Here is a 9,591-nt window from a genome sequence, read left to right as displayed (position 1 = left end):
ATGCTCTATGGTCCATAGTAACCTGTTGAAGGCTCACTATAAGGTGTGAGTTACTTCAAAGGTTTGGGGTCACTTAGAAATGTCATTGTTGTCCGTGAAAACATACATGAAATGAGTTGCAAAATGAATAGGAAATATAGTCAAGACGTTGACAAGGTTAATAACAATGATTTTTAAATTAAATAATTGTGTCCTTCAAACATTGCTTTCATCAAAGAATCCTCTATTTGCCGCAATTACAGCCTTGCAGAGCTTTGGCATTCTAGTTGTCAATTTGTTGAGGTAATCTGAAGAGATGTCACCCCAAGCTTCCTGAAGCACCTCCCACAAATTGGATTGGCTTGATGGGCGCTTCTTACATACCATACGGTTAAGCTGCTCCTACAACAGCTCAATATGGTTGAAATCAAATGACCGTGCTGGCCGGCCACTATTATAGACAGAATACCAGCTGACTGCTTCTTCCCTAAATAATTATTGCATAGTTTGGAGCTGGTCATTGTCCTGTTTTAGGAGGAAATTGGCTCCAATTAAGCACCGCCCACAGGGTATGGCATGGCGTTGCAAAATGGAGTGAAAGTCTTCCTTCATCAAGATCGCTTTTCCCCTGTACAAATCTCCCACTTTACCACCACCAAAGCACCCCCAGACCATCACATTACCTCCACCATGCTTGACAGATGGCGTCAAGCACTCCTCCAGCATCTTTTCAATTTTTCTGCTTCTCACGAATGTTCTTCTTTGTGATCCGAACACTTCAAACTTAGATTCGTCTGTCCATAACACTTTTTTCCAATCTTCCTCTGTCCAGTGTCTGTGTTCTTTTGCCCATCTTAATCTTTTATTTTTATTGGCCAGGCTGAGATATGTCTTTTTCTTTGCAACTCTTAACTGTTGACGTTGAGAGTTGTGCACCGAGGCCTCCCACTCCTCTTTCTACTGATTAGAGCCAGTTTGTGCTGTTCTGTGAAGGGAGTAGTACACAGCGTTGTACGAGACCTTCAGTTTCTTGGCAATTTCTCGCATGGAATATCCTTAATTTCTCAGAACAAGAATAGACTGACGAGTTTCCAAAGAAAGGGCTTTGTTTCTGGTCATTTTGAGCCTGTAATTGAACCCACAAATGCTGATGCTCCAGATATTCAACTAGTCTAAAGGCGGCCAGTTTTATTGCTTCTTTAATCAGAACAACAGTTTTCAGCTGTGCTAACATAATTGCAAAAGGGTTTTCTAATGCCTTTTAAAATGTTAAACTGCGATTAGCTAACACAACATGCCATTGGAATACGCCTATGTAGATTTTCCATTTTAAAAAATATGTTTCCAGCTACAATAGCTATTTACAACGTTAAAAATGCCTACACTGTATTTCTGATGAATTTGATGTTATTTTAATGGACAAAAAATTAGCTTCTCTTTCAAAAACAAGGACATTTCTAAGTGACCCCAAACTTTTGAATGGTAGTGTACATTTAACATTTTAGTCATTTAGCAGATGCTCTTATGCAGAGCGACTTACAGGAGCAATTGTGGGTTAAGTGCCTTGCTCTAGGGCACATTAACAGATTTTTCACCTAGTCTGCTCGGGATTCAAAACAGCGATGGTTACTGGCCCAAATCTCTTAACTGCTAGGCTACTTGTCGCCCTACTACTATGCTACTGTACCCCTCCACCCTGAAATCCACCATCCACCTCCTCAAACAAAAAAACTCCACTCCACACTTCCTTTATGCCGGTAAGTCCTCTCCTCTTTCGTTCTTTTTTCCACATCTTCATGTTCTCCATTATAAGTGTTCTTATAAGCACTGCCAGAGACAATTAGCTGTTGGTTAAATAACACCATTAATACTGTATAGCTGGAACAATTATTACCGCTTTACTGTGCAATGAAATAGGAAGGAGGGAGGATTTGGGGGTCCAGTTCTCAGGCGTTTGGAGGGGAGAGCCCTCTGGCTCAGAGGACAGAGTTACGGGGTGCATTATATTTTTTAAGGGGTTCTCCTCTCAACTCTGCTGGACCGGGCCAGTGCGTCCAGAGGCCCTGCTATTGACATCGTGCTGGCTGATGGAAGGAGAGGACTGGGTCTTCCGGAGGTATCCCTCGTGCCCCCCTCGGCCCTCCCCAATCCCGCTCATCACGCTAGCCTCTATCTTCTCCAAGTCGTCTGTCTCTGCCCTCATCTTGGCCTGGAGAAGGTTGATATACGTCTCGTACCGACTCTTCTGCAATGGAGAGAGAAGGGGAATGAAGATGATGTGACTATAAATATGCGTATATCACACATGGCTCATTTAACACACAGCTATTACACAACGCTCACTCTACAGAGAGAAAGAGGGTTCATGACAAATGATGGGGAAAAACACAGAGAAAGGGGATATAGCACATTGATCTCGTGATTCTGTCACAACTATAACACAACAGCAGAACATCTATTTCAGATATATCAGGACCTATGCACATAGAAACAGTTACACACAGAGAGAGAAAGAGATACATAGAAAGAAAGAGAGATGCAACCTTTCTCCCTTAAGATAAACTACACATATTATGCAAAGGGATGTAGGCCAAAGACCTGTAGCCTCTCTCCTTCTCACCTCATATATGAGGTAGTGCTCTTTGATTCGGTACTCCTCCCACTCTCTGCTCTTGGGAGAAGGCGAGGGAGGGTTCTTCCTGTGCTCTTCCACCTCCACACTCATCTGCTTCAGCTTCCCCTCGTGGGACTGCAGCTGATCCTCCTGCACCAATCACAGCAACCCATCAAACAGCAGGCACCAGTAACAACCAATCACATAACACAATCAATTTAGGTTGCACCATGCTATATATGTGGTTGTCTGTGAGAGAATGTGTGTTTGCGTGCACCTGGTTTAGCCGGGTAGAGGAGGAGGGCAGTAGAGGTCTACAGAACGTCTTCATGGAGCCAATGGCAGCAGGGAAGGCCGGGGCGGAGAACAGAGCTGCTACCAGGTTAATACGGAATATCCACGACATCATCTCCTCTTCACTCCTTCAAAGAAAGAAAGGACACAGACAGAGAGAAAGAGAGACATTTGTATGTGTCTGTATGTGTTCAGAAGGTAGAGCATGGCGCTTTCAGTGCCAGGATAACGTGTTCGATTCTAGAGACCACCCGTATGTAAAATATATGCATGGACAAAGCGTCTGCTAAATAGCATACATTATTATGAGAGAGAGTATGTCACAAGTTGCAACAAAATATCTAAAGGCTAATAATATTTGGCTAATAATAACACCAAATTTCTGTACATCATGAAAGTCAGTTATCATTGAGTGACAAAATAACCAAATGTGCATTAGAGGACATGTAGCTGGTTCCCATGAACAGGCCTCCCCTACAGGCCAGAGTAGCAGAGGACCTACGGTGCCTGCAGCAGGGACACTCTCCTGTCAAGAGAGAGAGAACAGGCCTCCCCTACAGGCCAGAGTAGCAGAGGACCTACGGTGCCTGCAGCAGGAACACTCTCCAGTCAGAGGTCTTTAGTTTGAGGACGTTGGGTCTCTTGCTGTAGTCTGTAGCGCGGGTGGCTAACGCATGGTGGATACGCACAGCGTTTTTCAGGTCCCCCTCACACAGCTCTGCATCAGCCTTATACTCATCCTGTCAACAGGGGGAGACACACACATATAACGTCGTCAGAGAGCTCCTACTACTGTGTGTGTGTGTGTGTGTGTGGGAGAGAGAGAGTGACACACACGCAGCTGAGCTACCACTGCTGCATTCTACTGCAGTGGTAGAAGTCTGTTTCTATGGTAACGGAGAGGTATCTGGTACCTTCTGTAGATAAAGGATCATCCCCTTTAGAACCGCATAGAACTTCTTCCAGCCTCGTCGTCCTCGTGGGGCTAGAGAGAGGGAGAGGGAGAGGGAGTGAGACAACTGTTATTTCTAAACTTATTTAATTCCCAATAACTGAAGACTTATGCGTTAAGAAATTCCCTTCCAACCTAGCCCATCTATGTGTGTGTGTGTGTGTGTGTGTGTGTGTGTGTGTGTGTGTGTGTGTGTGTGTGTGTGTGTGTGTGCGCGCGCAAGTTTATCCTCACTGCGTTTGCCGTCCATGTCTGCGTGGCTCTTGCGGGACAGGACACCATGTTTATAGGTGACAGCGTTGGGTAGGATGGGGATGGCGATGAAAGGGTTATTGCCATCCGTTACCCTGGCAACCCCCCTCTTCCCCCCTCCCTCATACTGCTCCTCCACCAGCTCCGATAGACTCTTCCTGAACTCCTCTTCCTCACTGCAATACATCAGACATCAGAAATAACATAGGACACACACGCACACACCTGAGAAGGGATACTCACATTGCCCATTCAAGTTTCTCGTTCTTTATTGAATTATACAGCACCTAAACAGGAAGTAAAGAAATCAAAATGGTGAGAGAGTCCCACCTCATTGAAAAAAGTAATGCCAACATTGGAATCTGACCAAATATTACATTAGTAAGACAAAGCATTAGTAAGGAGCCTAGTTGAAGTGTTCTCATCAATATTGTCCTAGCATTGATTACTGTACCTTTAACAGGTCTTTAGGGAAGTCCTTGCCATCGTTTAGGCCATCCAGATTACCGATGAACTGCTGGCAAGACATCTTCTTCCCAATGTTCTGGACAAGAGAGACACATGAAGGCTGTTCTGGACAATGAAACATAAGGCTGAATCCTAAATCACTCCCTTCCCTTTCCCACAACCCTCAGCCCTCCATTTGTGCATTCTTGCTCACCTCCGCCTTATGCATAAGTATCCCAAAGCTTCGGAAGTGAAAATTATTGAGGGTGTAGGGGCTAATTCCGATAACCACTTCGGCCAAAGCCAGCAAGGCTGCAGGCTTCAGAGCGAAGTGCTATCCCGACAAGCACCACAATATGTTTGGAGTTCTCACAATTTAATCCAAAATAATGATGTTTGGAGTTCGCACAATTTAATACAAAATAATGGAGAGGCAGGTCTAATTGTAAACCACATGCATTTGTTTGTCTGATTTCAAGAAATGACACACGTAACAGATGAAATAGCCTATACCTCAAATTAAATGTTTAACTGTTACTGAGGTTTATAACTTGTAAAACAACAGTTGATGGGTTTATTGATCCCCTCGCCACTCTCTGGAAGTCACCCTAGGAGTTTCGTCAGCAACATATGACAACCGAGGGCCCTCCAAGTGGGTCTGTAGGGGCGAGGGGGTGATTTGGGATTCACAGTCTTACTACCTACCGGTAAATGTAAATATTGACAAACTTTTCTTCAGACGTTTACTGTATTTTCTATAGTAGGTGGATCTTAACAAGGCTAGGAGAAACACTACTGTAAATGCAAATCGATGTGAATATGTTATGCAGTACTGTGAATAATTCCCCTGAATGACCACTAGGTGTCAGTGGTGTGCAGGTAGAGCATTAGCTATTCTCTTCCATGCATTATGCGGTTGATTGGTTACATTATGACCACAGATATACGGTACATGGAGAGACACAGAAGAGGTTAGTGCTAAAAGCCACTTACCACCTACGGAGCAGGACAGCCAGAGGTTACACAGAGGTCACACAGAGGTCAGACAGAACGCAGGACAATAGAGGGAATGAGAGGAGAGGAGAAGAGAAGAAACGAAGGAGGTTGAGAGAGTATGTTAGAAGCACGAGAGGATATGTTAGTAGACATATAAGAACAGAGAGTTAAATTGTGAGAGCATGTGTTAAAGTAACACTGGATAAGAGTTAGTATATAGTGCTGTGGTATTTAGTAGTAGGAGACAGAAAGACGGGACAAAAAGAGGGCAGAAAGTGGGTCAGAGGAGAACAGAGATGGAGATTGAGAGATTGAGCTGGAGGGTAACAGAGAGATAGTGAAATAGAGAGGTAGAAGAGAGACAGATGTAGAGAGAGAGAGTGAGACAGAGAGGGAAGCTATTGTTGCTGTAGCACATCACTTCTAAACAGGTGTTGCCTGCCTTAAGGGGGGCTTTATTTTTATTCTATAATAATAATAATAATAATATAAAGACAGACAAGCAAAATACATAAATACAATGAGCCGAAGCGACAGTAGGTTTCTCTACGTCAATTGTGTTGGTGCGTGAGTCATGTTAGACAGGGTTTTGGCTCTACTCCTCAGGGATCTGCTGTATGTCAAATAGGATTGATTAGTATTTCTGGGGGCTCCTGCCTGTACATTGATTTCCATCTATCTTCACAGACTGTAGGTTTGATAACAGAGCTGTACATACGTGTCCATGTAGATCAGTGTTGAGCAGCATTAAGGCGCAGGTTAATGTATGGGCTCCGTCTGTTGGAAGAAGAAGAGAACATGTTTTTAAATGTTATCTAAATGTCATGGATGACTCAAATGGCTTATTTTAACAGTAGGCTAAAAAATCATCTCAACAATACTTGACAAAGTCTCAACAATACTCTGCAGTCTAAGGCACTGCATCGCAGTGCTAGAGGCATCATCAGTGCTGCTTGGCAGGGTCGTGTTTCGGAGAATACATGTCTCTCAACCTTCGCCTCTCCCGAGTCCATAGGGGAGTTGCAGCGATGGGACGAGACTGTAACTACCAATTGGATATCACAAAAAAGAGGTACAACAATGTAAATAATAATAATCCACGTGACCGTTGAGTAAATCTCCTCTGGACATGCGTTAGTAGTACTCAACTCGTTAACGACCTTCACGTCGCTAATGGCCTGGTACTCAGAACTCTACTGTCCTATAGACATAGAGACCGATATATGAGCCCAAGACTGGAAAAAACACTGAATTAAAATAATGATTGTGCAGTTATACAATACATAGCTTAATAGCCTACCTACCACATACTACGCATGATAGAAAAACATTTAAAAAAAACATTGATTTAAGATGTCTTTGATACATAATTGGTCTAGCCTATACTCCAAAATGTGGTAGGCTATGTATTGTATAACAGCACAATCATTATTTTAATTCAGTGTTTTTTCCAGTCTTGGGCTCATATATCGGTCTATGCGTATTCATAAGCTCTAATACAGTGCATTCGGAAAGTATACAGACCTTTTGACACTGTCCACATTTTGTTACATTACAGCCTTATTCTAAAATGGATTCAATTGCCAAGGGGTCTGAATACTTCCGAATGCACTGTATACATTAATATTCCTGACTCTGACATGGCTTGTTCTGATATTTCTTCATTCCTTTCTTTTTATTTGGGGGATTTGCCTGTATTTATTTTAAAAAATGTACTCATAACTGCACTGTTGGAGCTAGAAACACAAGCATTCTGCTTCACCTGGGATAACATCTGCTAAATATATGTATGCAACCAATAACATTTGATTTGATGAGTGAAATATGATCACTTGAAGAGAGAACGGCTGTGCAGCCTGAGGCAAGGAACAGAGCGTAGGCTTTTTATGTGACTTTCTCAAATCATCAATAGCCTGTAGTCGCATCATGCAGACCATATGTTTGACATTCTAAGGTTTTTATCATTCAAAACTAAAGTTGCCAAATAACTCAATCTAGCGTATAGGACCTGTTTCAAATGATCATTTTTACGCTCAACATAGCTACTTCATAAGCACACTTGCTCCGGAATGTGAAAAATATCCTTTCTATTTTGTTCAGTTAAGTTCAATTATATTCTTCTTACTATAAAATAATGGCACCGGACTTATAAGCATATATTGTCTGCTAAATGAACAAGCCTATAGCCTACAGCATGGAGCACAGCCAGATAACATACAGTATCTAGCCAGCTAAATGAACAAGCCTACAGCATGGAGCATAGCCAGATAACATACAGTATCTAGCCAGCTAAATGAACAAGCCTATAGCCTACAGCATGGAGCATAGCCAGATAACATACAGTATCTAGCCAGCTAAATGAACAAGCCTATAGCCTACAGCATGGAGCATAGCCAGATAACATACAGTATCTAGCCAGCTAAATGAACAAGCCTATAGCATGGAGCATAGCCAGAAAACATACAGTATCTAGCCAGCTAAATGAACAAGCCTATAGCCTACAGCATGGAGCATAGCCAGATAACATACAGTATCTAGCCAGCTAAATGAACAAGCCTATAGCCTACAGCATGGAGCATAGCCAGATAACATACAGTATCTAGCCAGCTAAATGAACAAGCCTATAGCCTACAGCATGGAGCATAGCCAGATAACATACAGTATCTAGCCAGCTAAATGAACAAGCCTATAGCATGGAGCATAGCCAGATAACATACAGTATCTAGCCAGCTAAATTAACAAGCCTACAGCCTACAGCATGGAGCATAGCTAGATAACATACAGTATCTAGCCAGCTAAATGAACAAGCCTACAGCATGGAGCATAGCCAGATAACATACAGTATCTAGCCAGCTAAATGAACAAGCCTACAGCCTACAGCATGGAGCATAGCCAGATAACATACAGTATCTAGCCAGCTAAATGAACAAGCCTATAGCCTACAACATGGAGCATAGCCAGATAACATACAGTATCTAGCCAGCTAAATGAACAAGCCTACAGCATGGAGCACAGCCAGATAACATACAGTATCTAGCCAGCTAAATGAACAAGCCTATAGCCTACAGCATGGAGCATAGCCAGATAACATACAGTATCTAGCCAGCTAAATGAACAAGCCTATAGCCTACAACATGGAGCATAGCCAGATAACATACAGTATCTAGCCAGCTAAATGAACAAGCCTACAGCATGGAGCACAGCCAGATAACATACAGTATCTAGCCAGCTAAATGAACAAGCCTACAGCATGGAGCATAGCCAGATAACATACAGTATCTAGCCAGCTAAATGAACAAGCCTACAGCATGGAGCATAGCCAGATAACATACAGTATCTAGCCAGCTAAATGAACAAGCCTATAGCCTACAGCATGGAGCATAGCCAGATAACATACAGTATCTAGCCAGCTAAATGAACAAGCCTATAGCCTACAGCATGGAGCATAGCCAGATAACATACAGTATCTAGCCAGCTAAATGAACAAGCCTATAGCATGGAGCATAGCCAGAAAACATACAGTATCTAGCCAGCTAAATGAACAAGCCTATAGCCTACAGCATGGAGCATAGCCAGATAACATACAGTATCTAGCCAGCTAAATGAACAAGCCTATAGCATGGAGCATAGCCAGATAACATACAGTATCTAGCCAGCTAAATGAACAAGCCTATAGCTTACAGCATGGAGCACAGCCAGATAACATACAGTATCTAGCCAGCTAAATGAACAAGCCTACAGCATGGAGCACAGCCAGATAACATACAGTATCTAGCCAGCTAAATGAACAAGCCTACAGCATGGAGCACAGCCAGATAACATACAGTATCTAGCCAGCTAAATGAACAAGCCTACAGCATGGAGGATAGCCAGAAAACATACAGTATCTAGCCAGCTAAATGAACAAGCCTATAGCCTACAGCATGGAGCATAGCCAGATAACATACAGTAGGCCATGTCATGTTTTGTCTTATATCATCTTGTCATTTTGCTTTTCCTTCTGTTCGTTTCCCCCTGCTGGTCTTATTAGGTTCGTTCCCTTTTTCTATCCCTCTCT

General features: G+C 42.8%; 1 protein-coding gene across 2 annotated transcripts in view; it reads right to left on the bottom strand.

Moving 5' to 3' along the window:
- Positions 1–1,513: 1,513 nt before the first annotated feature.
- The window catches only part of psd2 (pleckstrin and Sec7 domain containing 2), a 30,921-nt gene continuing 22,843 nt past the window's right edge, over positions 1,514–9,591 (bottom strand). For both annotated transcript variants that reach the window (XM_046296666.1, XM_046296667.1), the window contains exons 5-13: positions 6,253–6,311; positions 4,546–4,635; positions 4,335–4,378; positions 4,074–4,267; positions 3,802–3,872; positions 3,470–3,627; positions 2,871–3,015; positions 2,600–2,743; positions 1,514–2,224 (exon numbers count right to left, since the gene is read on the bottom strand). In XM_046296666.1, the coding sequence (XP_046152622.1) occupies positions 2,006–2,224; positions 2,600–2,743; positions 2,871–3,015; positions 3,470–3,627; positions 3,802–3,872; positions 4,074–4,267; positions 4,335–4,378; positions 4,546–4,635; positions 6,253–6,311 (1,124 nt within the window). In that variant the 3' untranslated portion in view covers positions 1,514–2,005. The remainder of the gene's footprint in view (positions 2,225–2,599; positions 2,744–2,870; positions 3,016–3,469; positions 3,628–3,801; positions 3,873–4,073; positions 4,268–4,334; positions 4,379–4,545; positions 4,636–6,252; positions 6,312–9,591) is intronic.

This window comes from Oncorhynchus gorbuscha, linkage group LG13 (assembly GCF_021184085.1).
Source record: "Oncorhynchus gorbuscha isolate QuinsamMale2020 ecotype Even-year linkage group LG13, OgorEven_v1.0, whole genome shotgun sequence".
Taxonomy (NCBI): Eukaryota; Metazoa; Chordata; class Actinopteri; order Salmoniformes; family Salmonidae; genus Oncorhynchus; species Oncorhynchus gorbuscha.
This window is presented reverse-complemented; position numbering and strand designations above follow the sequence as displayed.